The sequence below is a fragment of the Glossina fuscipes genome, unplaced genomic scaffold (genome assembly GCF_014805625.2).
Source record: "Glossina fuscipes isolate IAEA_lab_2018 unplaced genomic scaffold, Yale_Gfus_2 112, whole genome shotgun sequence".
Taxonomy (NCBI): domain Eukaryota; kingdom Metazoa; phylum Arthropoda; class Insecta; order Diptera; family Glossinidae; genus Glossina; species Glossina fuscipes.
The window spans coordinates 1,257,548-1,281,445 of NW_023998455.1; the positions used below are offsets into that span (position 1 = coordinate 1,257,548).

Consider the following 23,898-nt stretch of genomic DNA (forward strand, 5'->3'; position numbering starts at 1 on the left):
AATTATAAAGTGAGAAGACGAAAAGGACCTCACATATTAAACCTTTACCTTCGTATAGACACATTAGTGCTACTCTTAATGTATATTCAAAACTTGATGTTATAAATTACACGAGTATTATATGTGGTTGTTAAATTCACTGAAATCTAACTATTATATTATATTATTATTTTTGTCTTTTTTAATTGTTAATTCACTTACTATATAGATTCCAAATAAGGGCAAATTAAAAAAATGCTTATAGTTAATTAACGAAACACTTTAATTAAATTCTAACTTGAAGAAAACAAAAAAAAAAAATTGTTTTTCAAGTCTTCTCTAAAGCATTCATTGTAAACATTATCATCATGCTTTGTATATTTGATTGTTTGCGTTTCGTTCCTCTCACGCGAAATATAATGCAAATGTTGTTATCTTATGACACTAAACGCGATAGCGACCACTCTGCCATTTGAAATATAAAAAATGTGTAACGGGACTTTAGATATTTACGCTTCTTTTTGAAAAGCTGTGCAAATTTTCCTTTTAATTTGTTAATAAAAGAAATATGAACGAAGTTAACGGATTGTCTGACAAGCGAAAAAACATTGAGCAAATTGACTTAGTAAGTAGGGAAACTTATGGCGATAATATGTGGGCTGTTTGCATTTATCTTATTTTTAGCTTGGTTTAGATGATACTTGTAACTCAATAGAGCAATCACTACCTGGTTCAAATTCTGCCTCCTCGAAAATCGGAAAAGTAATACGAATCCATGAATCATCAGATGAAAGTCAATCAGAATACAATACGTACAATAGTCCCCAATCCAAGGTCGATAAGAATGACGTCTATGATCGCTATCATTTTGATTTGGAAAGAAACAAAAGTTTACCAATACATGACTATAAAGATGAAATTGTTGCTAATATTAAGCAAAATCCGGTTACAATATTGGAGGGCGATATAGGTTGTGGAAAAACAACACAGGTTTGTTATTGCATTGGTAAGAAATTTAAGTTTACGTTTTATAAAATTTCTTGGCAGGTTCCCCAATATATTATTGACGATGCCTATTCTCGGAGAGAATATTGCAAAATTGTTTGCACACAACCGCGAAAAATAGCAGCAATTTCCCTAGCGAATCGTATTTGCGTAGAACGAAATTGGCCCCAAGATTCTCTAGTAGCATATCAGGTAAAAAATATATACATTTATTTTTTTCTCTTATTTTTTGAATATAATAATTAACTTGCAAAATTTTAGATCGGCCTTAATTCAAACGTAAGCGAAGATACTCGTTTGCTTTTTTGCACTACCGGTGTTCTACTGCAACAACTAGTCCATGAAAAATCATTGAAGAGATATACTCATATTATATTGGATGAGGTACATGAACGCGATCAAGAAATGGATTTCTTGTTATTCCTTATTCGACGTTTATTAACAACAAATTCAAAGCATGTTAAAATTGTGTTAATGTCCGCCACTATTAATGCCACGGAGGTAAGTTTAAAGAAAACGATATTTCGCTTTTTTGTCTTTACTACAAAAAAAAAAAAAAAGTAAAATTTTTTATATGCATTGTACATGTCACGACAAAAGCAGTTGGTATAGAGGCAAAAGACAAGTGTTTTTAAAAATGAAAAACTTGGTTTTCTCGAATTTTTTGTGTTAACATTGGTTTCGTGTCGCTTGTTACCTATACAGATCGCCATTACTATTCATGTGTTAACATTTTCTCATTACTGTGCTCGAGAAAAGATCAAATAATGTAGACGACATGTCGATTGCATTGGCGACAGCTTCATTATTATTAGCAAGCATTACCTATATTACAATCAAACAAGGTCGGCCATTAAGTACTTTGCAAATATTTTTTTCAAAATGAATTATAAGAATTATTCGAATCCTTTTACCACAAAAATACATACGTACATAGATTGATAAAAAGATTGTCAAGCAGGGCTTATATCAAATCAAAAAATCAGCCGGAGTCAACCGATATAAGAAGTTGTTCTTACCTTTTCCTACATCAGCAAGTGTAGGTGTAAGTTATATAAATTTATTCCAAAACGTGGATCATGTAGGTTTGAAGTTTTTGTCCGGCCCACTATTAAATATCTTACACCTTACTTTTCAAAGTAACGCATTGTACGGGAAGTGGTCCGATTTGAGCCATTTTTAAGCGCATTCGCCGTTGCGCCAAAACAGATCGGCGCGACTGATGTATCTGAAAATTTGCAACTTGTTTTTACAAAGTGATTCTGAGTCGACCGTAATAATAACAAAAGATGGAACTATCGCAAGTCCAAGAAAGTTGAACATAAGAAACTAAAACCAACGAACGAACGGGCAAGCTTAAATCATTTAAGGAAGTGATTCTGAAGCGATTTGTATAATAAAAGTTGGATACATCTCAAGTTCTTCTGTGGATACAGCTAACATTCGCAGAAATTTAATTTACCACAAGTGTTATAGGGTATACTAAAAAACGATATAATGACTGATTCAATTTTGAAAAGTTTTGGTAAAGTTTTGCAAATGTATTTCTTTTTTTATAATTTTTTTTTAGTTTTCAAATTATTTTAAAGTACTTGGTACACCAGCCCCCATAGTGAAAGCCGGGAATCATCGCATGTTTGAAACTTTAGAATTTTACTTCTGCGATCTAAGCCTTATAAATCCTAAGGTAGGGATAAATTCAAGCATAAAAATTTTGTAATTTTAAATTTCCGTAAATTGTTTTGCAGAACTTTCGACCAAACTATAATAATTGCCATATTAGTGAAAAAATGTATAAGATTGCTTTCAAATTAATCGGAGTCTGTAATAATATTGAAAAAAAATTGTCCGAATTGAATAAGACAACCTTGTCTCCTAATAAAGCATCGATTTTAATATTTTTGCCTGGAATTTACGAAATTTTTCGTATGAATCAAGTAATTAATGAATGCAATGATGTCTGCAGGTAGGCTAAGAATTTTTATTATAAATATAGAAAAAAAATATCACTAACGGTCTCCTATTTCCTGGTAATACGTGCAGAATTAAATTACATATCATACGTTTACATTCTTTAATACCGCCGAATGAACAACTTAATGTATTTCATCGGTCTCCACCGGGCTATCGCAAAGTAATTTTGTCAACAAATATTGCCGAAAGTTCCGTAACAGTACCGGATGTTAAATATGGTAAAAGAAATTTTTTACAAATCATATATTTATTTCTTTTCACAGCCTTACATATCTCTTGTATATGGTAAATGAAAACAATTAAGAATTTTACAATCGCGCAACGACGATTATTATGTACCGTACACCATCTCGCCCGATAAAATCATTTCCTCACTTTCATAACAATGCAGCAAAAACTAATTTTTATGTAAATACATAACTTTGATGAAAGGACTTTTTCGTATTGCAGAATAGCCCAACGTCGACATGGTCTAAATTTCGCAAACTTAATTTACTTATTAAAGATGTTACCATTTTCCAGTTGCTTCTGTCATAAAAAGCCACAAATTAGACTTTGCCGCCATAGAAGTGTTTGCTTTCCTAAGAGCTCCTATAATTGATGCAGTCCAAAATATATTGATCAATGTGATCTAAATTTCCTAAGGTTAATTTGTTAAGGACCAATTTTTTCATCATAAAATATTAAAATTTCCTTATACGGGTTAGGTCGAAAATTACGACCAGAGGATGAAAAAAGTGGACATACATGGGACGGACGGACAGATAGATCGGTATAATAAAATGTGGATTGATCGGTATAATAAAAAGTGGATTTGTGCCAAGTCTTTCTGGGTGACCGCATAAGCTTAACATAGCTTGCTTGTCCCGCATGTGGTTTAGGGTACTAGATAGATGCTGCCAGAAATTAAAAATAGTCGGATGAAAATTTAGAAGTAGAAAATTGCAAAATAACACATCCCATAGTATAAGAGAGATAAATAAACTATTATATATAATATATATATATATATATATTATATGACAAATCTCAAACCAAAGCAGTGATGTGCAGCATTCGCTCCTGAGTACTCTTTACATTTTGTAAACAATTCGAACAAGCCTGCTAAGTCATTATCCACTTGCCCCGTTAAATCTAAACATTTTTTGCTGTCAGCCCTCGTCACCACATATTCATATATCAAAAACCTTAACACGTATCCTTGCATCTGAGTCTCAGTTAAACTATATAGTATTTAGTAGATCAGAAGCTACGACAATATCGTGCAAAGGCCTTTTATGGCATTAGCTAGACTTCTCAGGTACGATCCATGCTCAACTACATTATCAAATATCGCAAAACCGTAGGCACATCTTAATATAGATTGCTTATCAAAAGCTCAGCTAGCGAAGACATCAAATGAATTTAAAAATTATTTATCGGTAAAAGTGCAGTCGTTTTTACATAAACCAAAAAGTCGTCACTTTAGTGAGGCGTGAAGGGATAGTTCTCGACCTTGTGAAAATACTTGCTTTTCATGAAAACCATTTTTATATTCGGTCCGTTTCTGCTTTAGATCTAACCTCTTTCACACCTGGCGATAAAATTTTGATTCCAAACTATGCTAATACACGTTAGCATGTTCCTTAGCCAATTAGCCAGGTCAAATTACTGAGTCCAAATTAGCCCAAATACTGGTAGGGAAGTAAGTATATTTGAAATGTCGGCGGTTCTCGTGTTGATACAAGAGAAAATACTTTATATTTACTGAGATGATGGATAAGAAAATTTCTTGCAAAGTGAATAATATTTTTAAAATTAAACTAAATTTTGCGTACTTTTCTTTTAAAGTCATTGATTTTTGCCTAACAAAATTATTGACAACCAATTCGGGAACCAATTTCACATCCCTGCAATTGCAGTGGGCTTCTCGTGTCAATTGTCGGCAGCGGGCCGGACGTGCAGGTCGCGTTATGGACGGACGGGTTTATCGTTTAGTGGAGCGATCTTTTTATGAGGTTGATTGGTTGTTGCTGTTGTTGTTCTTGTCGTATTTAATTATATATTTATATTACAGAAAATGAATGAATTTATGATACCAGAAATGGTTCGTTGTCCATTAGAAAATGTGATATTAAAAGCTAAAATTTTGGATATGGGACAACCGTGCGATATACTAAGATTAACAATGACGCCACCCAATCTTAAAGATATTTGTAATACCATCTTAACTCTGAAAGAATTGGGAGCTTTATATAAAACTGTTGATGGATCGTATTCGATACAAGATGGCGATATTACGTACATCGGTCGTATTATGGCTAATTTTCCTTTAAGTATACATCTGACGCGTTTGATTGTTTTGGGTTACATTTTCGGTGTTCTAGACGATGCCATTATTATGGGTAAAAATGTTGTTTTAAATATTGTTGCAAAATTTGTAAAAGTTTTAGTTTTTCATTTCCCGTTTTTAGCCGCCGGTTTAAGTGTACGGTCAGTGTTTGTATTGGAAAGCGTGTTGCAACAAAATAATATAGACGCGTACATACAAAAACTGGTATGGGCCAATGGTTCTGGTTCGGATTTATTTGCCATTTTAAGAGCTTATAAGGTAAGATTTCTTTTATTCATTATTATATCGAAAACTCTCTTAGAGCGCACGTATTATATAATATTTTTTGGATAATTTTGTATATGCAACTTGAAAACCGATCTAGCAAATGTTCTCCTTTAGGGCGTGAATTTTGATAGCAAAGTAAATACAAATCTGTATGTATTATAGCCTAGACTACTCTACAGCTATCCCTATATTGAATTTTCGAAATAAGGCGATGTATATGGCTGTGATCAAGTTGAACCATTTCCAAAACACATCGGCGTACCAAATTTTATCAAATTTAGCGGCGTTTAGGTGGAACACAAAAAAAACAATGAGGGACAGACGGACAGACAAGCTTAGATCGGTGTAATGAGATCTATCTGAAGTCCTTTTGGTTGTTGCTTACATTCGTACAAGCTTAATATACGTTTGTATCCCAAGTGGTGTAGGGTATGAATGGAATCTATCGATCATAATGAAGTTTACTCAATGGATGTAGGTAAGCCTTTATCCATTAAAGATGTTATGATATGCAATACAGTATTTAATGCTGCCATAGTCAGTATTCTTAGAATGAGAGTGCTTAAGTAACAATATTACAGGGGTTTGTTAGAATAAGTTCAACAAAAGTTATGTAAGAAATATATTATCGTTAATGAAAAGCGCACTCTATATGTATGTTATTGAGGCATTAATAGCAATCATCCGTTTTAAATTATTATAAAAGATATGTTCTTACCACGTTCAGCCGTAAAAGTTGTAGCTTGTTCGTGCTTGCTTCTTTTCTACTTAACAGCTTTAGTCTATTGCCACTAGATCAACATGCTATCGATGAGATTCCAGTTAGCCTTCTAAATTATTATAGGATATTAGTTAGGACTTAATAGTCTTACTCCATTGCCACTAATCTATTACTATGTTAGTAATGAATGGACTATGATATCATTAGGATATATACTCTCCTAATAGTTTTGTCTATTTGTGCCACTAGATGATCATGATGTGGAAGTAATCAATCATTATAAAGTGCTTTCTAAGCTATACGAAATAAGCTATGGGAACTAATTGCCATTAATCTATTATGTTACCAATGAATTCACTGTAAGTTACACTCGCTCTTCGTTCGGCCCTAATAGCCTTAGCTTAATGCCATTAAACAGTGATGATACCAACGAAGAATTGCCCGAGTCATTGTTTGATTTTTATTCCGCTGAATGTGTCGAAAGTCTATAAAATTGATGATGGAGGACGACACCAACAATGCAGTTGTTGACGCTTTTAGACAAGTAATGCGATATAAATTGAATTTGAATCATTTTATTAGAAATCCAATGGATACCTTATTATTTGATGAAATCATACCCATGAGCTGTTTGATGAGAGAAGTTGAATGGGAAGTTTATAATGTGAGCCTTTTCCCTGCTATTTTGTCTTTAACCTTTATTCAAAACTATCGTACTTTGACTTGTAAGCAACTTTTTCTGATTGGCTGGTAAAAAAAAAAAAAAAAAAAAAATTAAATCGCGGAGACGATAAGGATTTTTTGCAGGCTATTATGATCTCCTGAACAAGGACAATTCTACAGCCGTATTCTGGTCATCACCTGTCGTGAGAGCTTCAAGAGAAAGGAAAATAGTCGCGCGGTACGCCGGCCTACCGTTAGTCATGTAACGACTTTTGAAAGTAAGGTATTATAGGGGAAGCGGTGGAAAAAGTGGTCCGATTCAAACCATTTTCAATAGTTTTTGCCCTTGGGCCAAAAGCCGTCAGGAAAGATACCAAATTTTCAATAACATATCCCGAAAATTCCGACCACGGAGATGAACGCAAGACGCAATGGGCGAACGTTCGACGGACACCAAACAAACTTAGATCGATTCGGAGAGTGATTCCGATCGATTCAGAATTCTACTATCGAACTGTAATTAGCTTAGCAAAAAAGAAAGTCAAGATCGTTAGAATATTTTCAAAATTTGATCAGTTGGCGTTGACAGCATTATTTTTACTTGATATTTATAAAAGTAATTTGTAAAAAAAGACTTACAGAAGAACCTAAGGTCGCCTTGAAGAACGCAAGTACATAATACATACATGGATTTAATTTTTTCTTTGTATTTTTCTCTTTTTTAAGACTTGGACACACATACGTGAGCAAAGCGGCCTAAGAGATGAAATAATGGAAAACCATTGGGCTGAACGTTTCTTCGTTAATTTGCGTTCAATTAAGGAAATGCATTTGTTAGTCCGAACGATTTATGAACGCTTGGATCATTGCAATTTAAATCCAGAAACTTCTGCTCACAGTCCCCGTTGGACGGAAGACGAAAGAGCAATTGTTTTAAAGATAATTATAGCTGGAGCTTTTTACCCAAACTATTTCACGCGCACGAATTTAAATGATTTCGTTCGCGAACATGGCATTTATCATATACTATGTGGTAATGATCCCTGCAATACGGTATATTTTACAAATTTCGATAATCGACTCATTGGTCAATTGTATACGCGTTCGTTTAAAGATCTATTTAAGTCAGCATATATATGTCCCGAAGATATTGAAGTGCGTTTTCAACCCGGCTCTCAACGAGTCTTTATCACATTTAATAATGAGGCAAATTTCGGCAGTGAAAATATTGTCGAACGTCTTATGGTGCCAGGACGGGTAAGACCGGAAATTTATAAAGCGATACGAATGCGTATGTCTCGCATGACTTTCAATCTTAATGTAATGAAGTAAGTGCATACACGCACAAACACACGCAGATGTATGCAAAATTGAACTTTTTTTCTTTTTTGGTTTGTAGCCAAGACGAGGGCATAAAGTATGCTCTAAAACATGATTATGGCTCTATAGAGAATGGAGTTTGGCGGCCAAACAAACAATCCAATGCAACTAATGGATCATTTGTATTGCCCACAATCTTGGAAAAAAATTTAATTGGATTCATTACGCATGTAGGTTTACCAAAAATTTGTAGATTAATGGAATGCAAAGAATGCAATATATATATATGAACTTGGCTTAGCTGATCGATGAAAACATATGTTCTCAATCAGCCCGGAATGGTTAGTCTTTCTAGCCATGATTATATTCGTTTGTCGCGAGTTTGACTATTCTGATGAGTAGCATTAAGAAGTTTTTAGCGTTATATCGGTGATTACCTTAGGGACGAACATAACCTCTTTTCTTGTTCGTAGCGAATAAATCCTGCTTCTTTAACATTTCATATCCACTGAGAAAGACTGAGACCATATCAATAGCGAGAGCATTAGAGATTTGCAAAAATTTTGATCACTTGTTCACTTAAAAAGGGCATTCATTGTGGAAAATTGGTACATTAATCCGAATAGTTTCCATCATTTTCCATAATGTTTTACTATATTTTTCCCAACATACAACAACACATGGCGATATCACAGCCAATTTTCGCACTTCTTCAACTTTGTGGACCCGCTTGTCAGTCAAGCCATGTTCGAGCGATCTGAACAAGTGGTAATTAAGAAGCGTTATACCCAATGAGCGTGCCGGTTATGACAGAATTTCCCATTCGAGTTGCAATAAGTGATGAAAAATTAATTCGTGCCGTCATTTTTAAATCGTTGAAACCAAAACCACTCCACAAGTAGCGTCGGCGTAGACTGAATAAGTCAATAATATTAAATGCAACACTGTTAGGTAGGACAAGACCATCGAATTCAAACGTTATGTACGTACATCATTTCTTTATCAAAAGTCGGTGATCAAATTTTCGCAAACACCTAATATGTGCTTCGTTCTCTTTTACCCGTCTGTGTTCATCCGGAAGTCCATCTGGAATTCAATGAAAAAAAAATTTGACACATGACATAAAAATATTGAAAATTTCAAAATCAAAATTTGAGAAATTCAGATCATAAAACGATTTTCGACCGCCATATCCAACACAAAGAAAATTATATTCGGTTGTGACCACACCTTTTGATATGCATCACCGTCATCCTAAAAAGTAATTTAAAAAGGACAAACACAAATTTCTATATTCCATAATATTGGTTGGGGCGTGGCGGAAGTTTTCTATTTCATAGAATAAAAGTTGAGATTTATATGAGATGTTTGCGCTCCGATTTATGGGTTCATGAGTAGCGAGCAAAAAAAACACGAAAAGCAAAAGTGTTTCAATTTTTCTTCCATAGGCGTGGGGGTAGCCCTTTGAGCGGTTCGGTCATGTTCAAATTCTTTTGAAAACTTTGTGGGCGATATCTTTATTTTTGCCAACTAGAGAATGTTTACCACAGAGACTACACATGGGACATGCTTAAATCGATTCAGAATTTCTTACTAATCAAAAAAAAAAATTTATATATATATATATGTATATGTATATATTTTATGGGGTTTTTGGACCTTGCTGCTGGACTTTATAAAAATTTTGCAAAAAAGAACAAAAAATTCGGTACATCGTAATATTGTGTGGGAGTGGCTAATTTTTCCAATATTTGTACAATTTTTATAATTTCATTTGCTGCAATTGTGTGAGCGCTGAGCAAAAAAATAGAGATATTCTCAGTTTACGTGGTACTGTAGGCGTGCCGTTTAATCGATTAAGTCCATTATCAATACGAATCCGCGCAAGAGAACTCGCAATAATTCAGACAAATTAGAAGGCAAGAGCTTCGTTATTGCGGCCAAGAGAATGTTTACAACAAAACAGACAGACGGACATGTTTAAATCGATTCAGAATTTGATGATGCTGGGCAAAAATACACAAACTTGTATGGGTGGCGGGTGGGCCCTGAAGCTTTCTTTTAGCGTTTTGCCAGGCTGATATATCTCGTGCAGTTCGCTGACGTGTATAAAGCAAACTTTCAATTGAAGCGATGGATCAAGAATCGAATGTAAATAATTCGTTTTAATTTTGTTTTTTTTTTCTTTATATATATTTCTAGATCGAGAATTGCAGTAAATTTTTCTTTTTACCTATGAGCGAATTTGAATGTTTACGCGAAATTGATGAAATTTTAAATAGATCTAAGGAAAGAAATTTGTGTTCATTCGATAATATTGATAAAATATATAACGGTCTGATTGTATCGGCCCCACTCAATGGAAGATATTGCAGAGCTAAAGTTTTACATAAAACATATAACAAAGAAAACGAAAGACAATTTAAAGTAAGTTAATGCGATATTCAAGATTAATATATTTCTTAAATAAGTTCTCTCTCTCTCTCTCTCTTTCCATCTCTCTCTTTTCTCTCTTTCTCTTCTCTCTCTCTCTCTTCTCTCTCTCTCTCTCTCTCTGTCTCTGTACAGTTATTTTTCATCGATAACGGATACCTGGCCGATATACACTTTACTAGCTTGAGAAGAATACCAGAGAAATATAGATTAATGCCTCCGCGTGTTTTTGAATGTCGTCTGGCGATGGTGCAGCCATCAACGGTTAAATCATCAACATGGCAATGGTCGAAATCTGCTAAGCAACTTATGGAAAATTACACCAAAAAAAATGAAGTCCATATTGAAGTGTATTCAGTGGTATACGGTATAGCTAATGTGTTCATTAAATTGGAAAATATCACCTTAAACGATTTGTTAGTACAGAAACAATATGCAAGCAGGACTGAGGAAAACTATTTATCAAAAGTAGGTGAAATATCTACACCACTCGTGATATGAGGATGGTATATTTAGTTTGCCTAAACGTGCGTAACAGTCAGAAGGCTGTATAAAGGAAGATAGATCCATCTTTTATTATACCAATCGATTGAGAATCGTGTTCTGTCCGCCTGTACGTCTTGTTTTCTTCCTCGCTCAACCTACTTTGAGGAAATTTGATTGACATTGACATTCTTTCACCTAAACATAAACATAAACCCTTGTTCGGATCACTTTTGCCATCCTTCCACATATACTGCCTTTGTTTTGAAAAGAAAAGTTTCAATTTTCCAAAATTTTTCGGCAAAACCCCTTTTTTTAACGATATTTCTACATTATAAATGAATATGAAATATTTGATATGGCTGGGTCGATTGTTTCAAGCCCCTTTCATGTACCTGTTCCTACGATAATTGAATCTTTATCTGGTAAAAAGATGTAATTTGAAGAATTTCAAAATGAAAAGCCTTTCATAATAGTAAATTGATAAAGTAGTCGAATTCGGACCATGTTGTTCTATTTTTTTGATATCACCGCACATAAGGAATCTCAAGAAATGTAAAATCTTATATGGCAGAAAGACGTAAAAGTTTTACGATGAAAATTTATTCATAATAGTGGTAGTAATAATTTGATATAAAAATAAGTTGAACCATATTTGAACCGCATGGATTCATTTCTCGGACCTCATTCCGTATAAGATCTCGAGGAAAAGCTTGAATTTTTAATATTTTATGAGGAAAATTGATTCATAGCAAAAACTTGGCAAACAAGTTAATGGCTCTATTCTTTAAGCCCTAACATATATATATGGAGGCAAAGCCTATTCTCTAGCATTCTATGACTGAAACTGAAAGATAATAAAATTTTTTTTTGAAGTTCGCTAAATTTGGATTACGTCATATGATGTTTTTTGTTTTTTTTTTTTTTTTTGTTTTGGGGCATCTTCCCATCTACGGGCTTTCAGGAGAGGTATGCCTTTGCATGAAAATAATATGTAATTCGAGTGTTTCATTATCAAAATGAGTGAAGAAATGCATTACGCGAAGTGGTGTAGGGTATCTAAATATCGGCCTTGCTCGACTATAATATTCATATTTGTTTTATTTTCTTATCATATGATATTAAAGACTGATCACGATTTGCGTTTGCGGAAACAAATTTTGGCGGACTATTATAAAACCAATATTAAGAATCGTAAAAGTGAAGATTATATGCCTTCCTTGCCATCTAGCGCCGAAATCGGTGTTGATCATCCACCGCCTACTGAACTATGCAATAAGGTTATAAAATTGCGTGGCCCTTACAGTCCTTTAGAAACGAGAATTTTTTCAGCTACTAATGCCGGCTGCTTAAAATCCACACAGATCGAAGGAAATTCTGTTAACTCAGTGTTAATTGATACCGATCCGCAGGATGTGCATGAACGTTTAATTGTCGCTGCTGATGTTACAGAAAATGCGTCCAACAGTATAATTATAGCCCGAGATACCACGCTCATGCCAAATATACACGGATTTGCGGCATTAGTTACAATGATGTTTTGTCCGACCATGCAAATCGAACGCAACAGGGCCCATACAAAATATATAAATATTTTAGCCGGCTTGGGTTATGATGAGCACACATTTAAGCCTCTATATGGTGAACATGATTTGATTTTGAATTTGGATGCCGAATTCGATACAAATGATTTTCAATTGGTAATGTAATGAATAGGTTAAGTAAATGTGTGTGTGTGTGTGTGTGTGTCTGTTTTTTCTTTTACCAAGATGAAATTTCTCAACTAAATTAATTGACGACATATGATAGGAAATATTGAAGAAATTTTCCATTCATTTCCATCGTCTCACATATATTATAATACCTACTCCCCTCTGAAAGGTACAGGATGGGATATGCTAATTTTTGTTTTTTTTATAATGTATGCAACAACTAAAAGTAATCTTTAGAGACCCTATAAAGTATATATATTCTTGATCAGTGTGAATTTCTGAATGGATTAAGTCATGTCCGTCCGTCTGTATGGTATGGATTATTGGCACTCTCCTGATCGCGAAAATGAAGATATCGACTTCAAATTTGCTAGAAACATTAGAAGTTTTTGCGCGCAGGTTGATATTGAAAATGAACCAAATTGGTCGGAGCAGAAGCCCGCAGTGAAGCCAAAACTGAACGCAACCCCTTTTTCTTAGCAAAAATTTGCGGATTTTATAGGAATTAAGAAGGTTGACAATTTCCACATTTACTTACCAAAACACTCTACTCATCACGTGGAAAAGTGGAAAAAATCGGCCATGCCCACACAAAGTTACAGTGATAAAATTTAAATTTTTTTGCGACTTTTTTTAAAATTTTATGCTGACTTATCCTAAGGCAAACAAGAAAGAATATTTGAAATTATTTTTTAGATATCAGATGAAATGAGCTGGAGTGCTAGAATGCGATAAAGTGTGTTAGTTATAATTTAATTATGGTGAACCTTCAATGTCTTGGGGCGTTTAAGGTCATGGGACGTTTAGAAAGGACCGATAAATTCTTAAACGGACCTAGAGTTCATGTAGTAGTGGGTATGCGAAGTTCGTCCCCCACCGAAAATAACTTTTTTGCTTGTTTTTATTTATATTTGTGGAATGTTTGAGTTAAAATTCCAATTATACCTAGAAAGTATTACACCATTAATCTACGAAAGCAATGTTTTCGAATGAGAATTCTGATTGAAAGGTCCATAGCAAACTTTTAAAAAAAAGAAGTTAAACACTGGAATTTTTGGGGAAAAATCAAAAATCAGGAGGTTTACGTCATAGCTATCAAGTCGAAAGACTTGAAAAACTTTTCGATTTCGGACCTGATCTACGTTTGTCGCTTACTTAGCTTGTTTTTTTTTTTTTGAAGTTTTGGAAGTTTGAAAATCTGGATTCTTCTATAAATTCGCTAAGCTTCAAGTTCACTGCTTAGCACAAGAGTATCCGCGTTTTGTGTAACATTTACTTTATTACATTTAAGGCTACTGTTAAGTGTCTCTTGAATAGTATCTGAGGCGGTAGAGACGGATGCACACGTCACTGCTGATCTAGCTAGTTCGGGAGGTATGGAGGGTTTTAATACAGCCGATTACATCTAAGAGAAATACACGTACAATCCTCTATAGGAATAAATGGGCGGGCGAAACCCACTTGTCGAACGGGCAGATCGTATGGACTGAGCCAACTTTGTATATTATTCTAGACGAGGAATGTCGTAGACCGCGATTTAAAAAATTAAGTTAAGCAAAAATTTCTCTGTCGTCTTCTAAAGATTTTTTTTCTGTGTTTGCTTCTGAGTTTCAATAGCTTCCTCTTTCTGTTAATAAAGTTAGTCTGTTTCAATTTTTAATTTTTTTTTTTTTTATTCATCATTCTTAGATAAATCACTTACGTTACAGCATGGACGCTATTCTTTACGCGGAACCAGGTGATCAACATCCCAATATTAGTCCCGGTTGTGTTGGCCTTCTGCAAACAGAAATTAAAGATGTCATTGTCAAGTAAGTCGCATATTCAGTTTACATAAAGGTAGAAATTATTGTAACCTCTTGACGCTTTAACCGTTTTTGATGCAAGACATAATAAATTGGTTCAAATTTATGTAACGTACAGTAGTAGGAGGAAGACTTAACAAGATGCACTAAAAGGAATCAAGCTTTTCCGTCTGTGTGATATCTGTCCACAATTCTTTGCACAACTTTTTGATAAACCGACGTCCGAAAAGGAATACCATTGAAATTAGATTGAACGGGATCGGTCCACACCTACGGAAAATAAAAACAGAACTTGCAGTTTTCGATATTTCTTAACAAAGATTGGTAGAATCTGAACGGGTGGACGAACCTAACCCTACCTGACCAAAGGACATCATCAACATCATCATGGCTCTATATCCTTGCGAATCCTGTAAAGCTACGAAAGTCGTTACCACTCGTTACCACTTACCAAAGCAGTTATCAAGGCCTTTTATGATTTATAAATCATATCTGGATCTTTGAATATTATTATTTGTATTGTACGATATTGACATGTCATGCCATCTATATCTTTACTTTTACTGGTGTTCCAAGACGGCGCCGAAAGAGTCTCTATAGTCGTGGCCGGTTTTTTTTTTATCTTGGTAGAACAATTTCATTGGAAATTATGGAATATATATATATTTTGTGAAGTATCTGAAGGTAGCTTCTAGGCGTTTCGATAAAATGAATATATTTCTTATCTTTCCGTGCTGAGTAGAAAAACTAACTTTACCACAATTTAGACTTTATGCGGTCAGACAGATAGGTATTTTGGTATTCCTCGCAGATAGGACCCCCTACGAAATGTAAGCCTTAGAGCGTAAAGTTTTTGCCATTTTATGAAAAAAGCAAATTAACGGTGTTTTCGCCATTTTATGAAAAAAAAAAAACAATTTGGTAGTGTATTCACCGAAATCTTGTTGAGTTATCTATACACATTTAAAAGTTGGACTGGGCTATATAGACGTATAATGTTTTTTCTTGTTTTAATCTGTATTTCTCTTTTTATAGATTATTAAAGAAAAATCGTAAATACATTGGAACGAACGGCAATGCTAGTTGCAATATTTGGAAGAGATCTAATGATGATGAAGTTTTCGAAAATGTAAACGTATTTGGAGACCGTTCCATATTTCCAATGCATTCAGTGTTGCGTTTGAAGCGTGATAAACCTGAACTTATACATGATTTATTATTACATTGCGAAGAGTTGCATAATCTGCGGCAATTGTAAGTATATAATTTCTCCTAATTCCTCGGTCGATAAATTTCAAATTTATGACTTCACTCCTTCCCGTTCGCAGAGATTCGGTGCGAAATATTACTTGTCGCCTATGTAATCAACATTTGAATAATGCTTCAGAATTACGCATACATTTGCTTTCCCAATTACACTGTGATCGCGAACAGGAGATACATTTTAAACCGCTACGACGATGAAGCGATAATTCTTTTTACTATTTCGTTCGTAGCTTTGAAGCTTTTTATGTCCCCTGCAAATGAATTCAATTTATTGAAATCTTTTTTTTACATTTCATTTTATTATATTTATTACTATTACCGCAATTTCTGTACCTCGTAATAAAAGGAGAACTTTAACATTAGTCCTTCCACATGTCACCACTAAACGCAACGGATTAATGGATAACGAAGATTCATCACTCAAATGGATATATTGGTCTTATCCTCAACATTTTCAAACCAATAAAAAAAGAATGTTTTTAAATATTAAAAGGTTGTTCTTTAAAGATTTAAAAATCCATCCCGTAACTTAAAACAAAACAAGAAGAAATGCGCTAAAATTTCTTAACGAACTTGATTTTCGAAAATTCATTTCAAAGATCAAATTTTTGGGTCGTAATCGAAGAAAAGGAGAAATGCTGAGTGTGCGGTCCTTATCTATAAAACCAATTCACTTTTGCCCGGTAATCTGTCTGAGCGAAGAGTTCCGAAGAGAATTTGTCTCTTTTGAAATTTTTCAGTTTGCGATCGTATTCTGAGCTGGTTGATCGATTCCATTATTGTCTTTGGTCAAAACACGCACCGACCACATTTGTTGTATTTTTATTATTATAATTAGAGTATTTCACATCACTCATTTTCTCTTAAAAACAAAAATAAAAGTAACAGTGTCCAAAAAGATCTGCAGGCGGCAGTAATATTAGAGAGATATCCTGCTTGGATCAAGTCAAACAAAATTATGATCTTTGCTAAGGGCAAAAAAGTGTCGGTGACTTAAAATGTGAAGTAGTTTTACGCATAAAACGACAATGGCTAAAGCTAAACTTCGTTTAAAACAGACTTTCACAAAAGGAACAAGAGAGTTCAATTAGTACTTTTAAACAGCATCGTCATTTTTCATAATTTGCAAATAAATGGGGTGTTGCCAGTCTTTTTATTTTGCGTTAAAAAGAGTTGTATTAGCGCTTTTCAACACTACTTTTGCTGTCATTTCTGTGTTTCTGTGCGAACGTAAGAAGAAGAAGTTTACATTATTTTTCTATCCTTTTAAAAACAAAAAACGAAATTACAGTAGATTAAGAAATTTATTGAAATGTCTTTAAAATCTACGAAAAAAATCGATCAAAAAGAATATTTAAAAAAGTATCTTTCTGGTGATAAAATAAGAAAGAAGAAAAAGAAAGACAAGAAGCGCAAAAAGGAAACGGCCACTGTAAAAATTATCGATGATGATCAGATTCAATTAGATCGTGTTATTGATATTGACGAGGAACTTTTATTGACGGGTGAGGATGCACCGCAAATAGTAGGCGAATACATAGAATTGGATCTGCCAAATGAGAAAAAGTGGAAAAGCATTGCTGTCAAAGAAGAACCATTCGAAGAAAACACAAGCCAACCGACAGCTGATTTAGATCTTTGGGGCCGCAAACCTGGAGAAGTGAAAATCAAAAAAGAGCCCTCTTCCCCAACAAACGCAAAAAGCAGGATCACGACGGATATGTCACCACCTCGAAGAAAGCAAAATAAATATGTGCAACCCAATCAACATAGAGAATATAACGGGAAATCTGGGAAATCTTACATTACGGATTATGATTCATTACATCACAGAAATGATAGGAAATTTTCATCAAGCTACTCTAGACAAGGCACATCTAGAAAAACTGCCAGGCAGTCTATGGATCAATCACCACCGCGTAAAAGTGATAAACACCAAGGGAAAAATTACAACAGGTCACCAGATAGAAGAAGAAATTCGAGAAGAAATTCTGCAGATAGGAAAGAGGAACAGCTATTGCCACGAAGGGACAATGATGAACCTGCTTTTCGAAAAGATAGAAATCGTGAGCAATCACCGACAAATCGGACGAAACGAAAAAAATCAGAGGAATCAGCGTTAAGTAGAAAGGATAAAAACTCGGATCAATCACCCTCAGAAAAACGTAGAGATTCCGATCAATCACCTCCGAGACGAAGGGCGAAAAGTCCAAGGAAAGAAAGGCGAAATTATTTATCCTCTGATCGGACGTCGCCTAGAAATAGAAAAACTCAACGCAATCGCTCATCATCTGATCAATCTCCAGTGCGACGCAGAATTAAAGAAGAGAAACTCTCTGAAAATGATTTGTCACCTCAACGAAAAAACAACGTTGAACAAAGAACTTTCTCACGTTGGCAACGGAGCAATCGAAGCGAATCACCGCCTCCCACGCATAAGCCTAAAGCCATGAAGACATTAGATGGAAAAAAGGCAGGTTTACAAAACGCCAACGAATTGCAAGCTGAAGTCGCCGAAAGGCGACGTCAAGAGGATAATCTATTCAATAATATGCCTTCTGATTTAACGGGTCGTGATGCTGAGGTAAGAGTACGTAACACCGGACGGCTGGGGCGTAAAGGTCAAGCTGCTCGTGAAGAAGATCCTAAAGCAAAGAAGAAACGCGAAGCTTTTGAGCAACAAGAAAAGGAATTATACGATCGTTGGGGTAAAGGCCTTAAACAAATTGAAGATTATCGCCAGCAAAAAGCAGATGAAGCATATGAAGGCAGTAAACCTTTGGCACGTTATGCTGATGATAAAGATTTGGATAAACTCTTACGTGAAAAAGAACATCCTGATGATCCAATGCTAGAGTATATGCGTCGACGTCGCAGAGAAAGAGAAGGCGACAAGTTAACTAAACAAAGTATAGCGGCATACGAAGGACCCTATCCAGAAAATCGTTTCGGGATACGGCCTGGTTATCGCTGGGATGGCGTTGATCGCTCTAATGGTTATGAAAGCAAATGGTTTGCTGCACAGAATGAGAAGAAAGCACGACAAGAAGAAGCTTATAAATACAGTGTAGAAGATATGTAGAGCACTCCTATCTTTTTTTTTTTTTTTTTGGTGATAAATAGATTATTTTGTATTTAAAAATAACCAAAGATTGAAATTTACATTCTGTATTGGAATTTAGAAATATTCCTAGCTTTAGATAGCTGTCAATTAGTAAAAAATCTTTACAAGTGGTTATGGACGATGACGCAATCGGCAGCAGGGGTTCTGAAGGTAAAAATTTATGCTTTGGTATCTTGAAAGATCAAAAGAGCAAATTGTTAGCAGTGACGTTGACGCTTCTTGTGAGGTTCGTCATTTGACGCCTAAAGAGTAAGTATTACCAAATATTATCGTCTATTGGTTGCTTGTTTTTTACTATCACTTTTATTCCCCGGCGCAAGTATAATTTAATTTAGTTTAACTTTGAAGCATATAGAAATAATAATCTAATCAATGTTTATTATTTTGTATTGTTGACGTTTCATACGAAATAAGTAGCAACGCCTCATTTAACCAAGCAATCCTCTAATAGGGGTATTAAAATATTGAGACATCCTTCATATAATATAACGCATTATATAATATAACCGCCACATACAGTTGCTAGTAACTCATCTGATATGAATTGCTTCCAAGTTGCTATCAATTAACCCGAAAGTGAAAGGTCCAAAAGATACGATCCATTCTTAGTCTGTTTGTTTTACAGTTCTCAAGGTACATTTCTACTCAGCTGGGTGTTCTAAAATAACGTCTAAAATAAAGATCAATGGAAACTGAAACAACAAAGAATTTCAATCCAGCTCACTTGCAATTGTTGCATTTACCTCCCCGCCACAGTTCTGTTCCTTTTTGGCCTGCACCTTTATTTTTATCCAACATTTTCTTGGCCTTCTGCAATTCAGGAAATCGACAAGATAAAATTTGCCATGTTATATAGAAATAGTTATGTGAACACGAAGTTCCTTGTTTGAATTCCAACCATTTCTATTTAGCGTTTTACTAAATTTATTATTTTCTAACAATGAAAGAAAAACCATCAGATAACATTCGTTCTCTAAATAGCTAAGAAAACAGCTGTTTACTTCAACAGTTGTTTTCTATTTTTTTTAACTATTTTAGCATTTCATGTTTTTGTTACTGTACTTACTAACCAAAAATTGGCGCTGAAAAATTTTTTTCAATTGAAGGTGTTCAAACTGTCTAATCGTTCACAGCCCGAACTTTATTACTTTAGTATGATTTTTCAATTCACGTCAATTACTCAATTTTTTTGTATTTTTTGTTTAATTGATGTTTTTTTCTATAATTTTCTGGTAGAATCCCTTTTCTTATTAAAACAGTTGCCTCTTTCATTACACCAAAATAAAGCAATAAGACGAAGAAACAATAAAAATGTACGGAGAATAGATATAGAGTTGCTCCTAATAAATAAGAAAAAGTGGCAATACATTCGTCATGAGATCTGTTAAATGACAAAGCTTTACAAACAAACAAATCAACTGGATAACAAACAGTAGCAACAGTAAAATAAAACATATATATATATAAATAAAAAATAACGTTGCTTTTCTCTTTTTTTTAACTTTATTGAAAATAAAATGATTAAGTGAATAAATGTCATCATGCAGCCAACCCAAGCAATGCTGAACTCTCTCCTAATTGTAGTGTACACTTCCAAATTTAATCGTCATTATTTTACACAAAACATATTTTCAATTGTTCCTATTTGCACGTTTTCGTACGGTTTCATGATTTTTTTTGACAGTCTATCAGCTGTTGAAAACGTCTCTGTCTTTATCGTATAATAGTGTAGAAAAGAAAAATAGCATCGTAATCTTCACTTTCTTAGTGCACACAAATTTCCGAGAAGAATGCTTTTTTCGAATTGTTTTGGAAAGCAAATTGCCATTTCAATAATTATAAATAAGAGTATTTTTGTTTTATTTGGTCTTAGATATTGAATATAAATTGTCATAGATTAGAGGGCATGAGTAATCATGCCGAATGTTTGTCCTAAACGAGAAATTTATTTTAAAAAGGAAGACCCCCTGTATTGTGTTTCTTATTTTTTCCATTATACTCTTTTACTGCAGCAGTGTTGTCAATAATGTAAAAAAAAAGTATATAACTGAAAGCGTAGTAATGACAAACCAAACCTTCATTATGTTGTCTTTATATATAAACTGTAATTAATTTACAATCTAATTACCAAATTCAACATTCACTTACACGCTACAATTATAGCTGTTTTAAAAGAAATTTTTAATTTAACAGAATGAAAACAAAAGCTTATGTGGAAAAGTATTCTTATTAGACTGTTATAAAAACGTTAAGAAAATTTCTTGAAATTGTAGATTAACAACACTTCACTATCTAAACTGAGTGTGTTTACAACCGTTTCTTGTTATGTTTGTATTGTAAGTGATTTAATCGATGATTGTGGTGGATATTATGGCAAACAAAAAGAAAAAAATTTATTTCAAATAAATAGAAAAAACCAAAGTAAAAATCATGTGAAATTTTATAAACAAAAAAAAAATTAAAATTTCCAGTGCCTTTAATCAAATACAAGAATAAAAATGTATGACACAGAATGAAAACGAAATTAAAGTGAAGAATAAAGTAAAGAAAAAAAGAAAAAATAGAATCATAATGGTGGCAAAGTAAACAAAAACAATTGCTACAGGTATGTTAAGAAAAACGTTCCTATTGGAATTATTGCAATTAAAATTCAATGACATTTATACTATATATGAGAAAATTTGCTTAATCATCACAATAGCATTTTAAGTTTATCTCGTCAAACAGTAGCACCCACATTATGAAAGCAAAACAAAAAAGAAAAAAAAAATGAAACAAATTTTAATTCAACTATTCATTAGAAAATTTTGTTGAACTTGTACCTTGAAATGGTGTTTTGTAATCTATCTTGCTTTTATTTATTTATTTTTCTTCTTTCTTTTTTTTTTTTTTTTTTGGTATGTTGAACAGAGATGGACTAAGCCAATAGATTTGTTTCTTCTAAAATAACCCACAAGGACAAAAATCAACAAAATAAATGAAATATATTTTAAAATCGAATTTAGTATAGAATTGTGTGAGGAAGAAAAGAAAGAGAGAAAAAAAAGAAGAAAACACAATACAATCAAAACGTTAAGCGTAATGATGGAATATGAAAATTAACTATGCAAGATTGTCTATACCAGTAAACAAGCTAGTGGTCCGAAGCAAATAAAATTGTTGACATAAAATCAAAGGCAACGTGTTTTTGTTTATCAAATGCTTTAAGGCATACATACAAACATTCATGAATACGAACGGGCTGCGTGCATATGGCCAATTGAAAAGTATGCAGAACGGAAATAATAAAATGAACAAACATTCACCCTTTAGTGAATTTCATCCTTCAGTGAGTTTTCCTTTCAGTTGAATGTTGGATATTTTTATCCATGGTTGCATTTGATGTACGCAGGAAGAACATCTAGAGTTTGGGCGGTAACTCATCTAGACAATGTTTGATTTATGGTACCCCTTAGGGCACCTCTTTCATTTTTATAAATTTTGCATTTAACCAATGCTGAGGTTTCAAACAGTTCCGGCAAGTAGTAAAAAAAACCTGTCGTTTTGTATCTTGCATTCCTGAACAACAAACGTTCTAAAATTTTTGGTGGACTTTGATTAATTCGGAGCTCAGACTTTAATTTTTGATTTTTTATCGCCACTGGGGCCTGCAGCTGGAAAAGCAAATCTCATCGTACAAAGAAGTTTCGAAGTTTACACCATATATAAGGTACTTATGCAAATGCAGGCCATATCCGATTGACAACTTAAGGCAACCTTTAGTTTGCCAATCATTATCCGCACTTATATATCGTTCACGAGAAAACTTCGCAATGCATTTCAAGGCCTTGGTTTTGTTGGACCGGTCTATTTCAAAAACATTTAACATATCCTTGCAAATTTTTCCCAACTTTCTGTTACTGCCATTAATATTTTTCTACAGAGATTACTCTGCAAACTTTTCAATTAATTCTTTTGCATATAGCATACATATACATATACATGATTGTTCATATTCATTGATGCATGCCTGATATTGTTTTATATAAGTTTTTATATGTGTGAAATTATTTTCTCCTCTTTTCTTCACTCTTACAAAATATCTCGAGTGTTGTAATGCGATATACAAAAATTTACATAATCAGGAATTGAGATGGGCTATCGGTTAACAAAGGAAACGATGCGGTTAAAGAGCAATCAAGTTAGAATTTATTAAATGAATAAAATGAAAGAAATTTCCAATTTGCTGCGGTATACGGTAACGTCCTTGACTTTATTTGTCGAAAGCAAATATCAAATTTCAATGATGCTGCTGGCTTATCAGGATCTACCTTTGAGAAAAGTCGACAAAAAAAAGGACTCCTTCCACTTCTTATTGGCTGGAAAATCCCTCGCAGTTATGACAATAAGTTGACTTGCAGTGTTCTGCTCTCTGCCCATCTGTCGCGATTAGTAAGTTTACACACCCATGTTTAGTTACCAGTGCGGTAGACCGCCTAATAATTATAGATGTAGATACTGGCCGTGAAGGCTGAACCCTCACACAATAATTACAATTAGCATGCGGCCATGATTATAGTGAGGGTTCGATCGGGAAGAGGTTTAACATAATCACCATCTGCCTAAAGCCACTTCCTATCTTTCTCTCTACTTTTTTCTGACCGTCATCATATGACACGGGTAGGACGTATTCACAACACTTGTCGTTAAATAATAACTTTAGGTAAAAATCGCGACAATCAAGTCTGTGTCCGGTGGTTCCATACTCAGCGTAGTGAAGTTTACTTTGGTCATGACTATGGTGAGTACTCAATCGACGAACTACTCAACGGATG

General features: G+C 34.0%; 3 protein-coding genes across 3 annotated transcripts in view; all 3 read left to right on the forward strand.

Annotated features, from left to right (window-relative positions):
* The first annotated feature begins 518 nt into the window (after positions 1–518).
* Positions 519–16,414, forward strand: LOC119639606 (probable ATP-dependent RNA helicase spindle-E). The gene is made up of 18 exons (XM_038037086.1): positions 519–604; positions 664–969; positions 1,027–1,176; positions 1,246–1,485; positions 2,555–2,671; positions 2,733–2,950; positions 3,028–3,176; positions 4,789–4,955; positions 5,015–5,342; positions 5,412–5,548; positions 7,668–8,269; positions 8,341–8,491; positions 10,464–10,688; positions 10,830–11,162; positions 12,305–12,877; positions 14,579–14,700; positions 15,730–15,948; positions 16,023–16,414. Exons 1-18 carry the CDS (start codon positions 548–550, stop codon positions 16,156–16,158), a joined length of 4,230 nt encoding a protein of 1,409 aa, XP_037893014.1. The 5' UTR covers positions 519–547; the 3' UTR covers positions 16,159–16,414.
* Positions 16,415–17,272: 858 nt separating this feature from the next.
* LOC119639237 (BUD13 homolog) lies at positions 17,273–19,058 on the forward strand. The gene has a single exon (XM_038036520.1). It carries the CDS (start codon positions 17,273–17,275, stop codon positions 19,040–19,042), a length of 1,770 nt encoding a protein of 589 aa, XP_037892448.1. The 3' UTR covers positions 19,043–19,058.
* Positions 19,059–21,648: 2,590 nt separating this feature from the next.
* The window catches only part of LOC119639364 (protein CREBRF homolog), a 73,428-nt gene continuing 71,178 nt past the window's right edge, over positions 21,649–23,898 (forward strand). The window contains exon 1 of the mRNA XM_038036687.1: positions 21,649–21,689. The gene's annotated coding sequence lies outside the window, so the exon portion shown is untranslated. The remainder of the gene's footprint in view (positions 21,690–23,898) is intronic.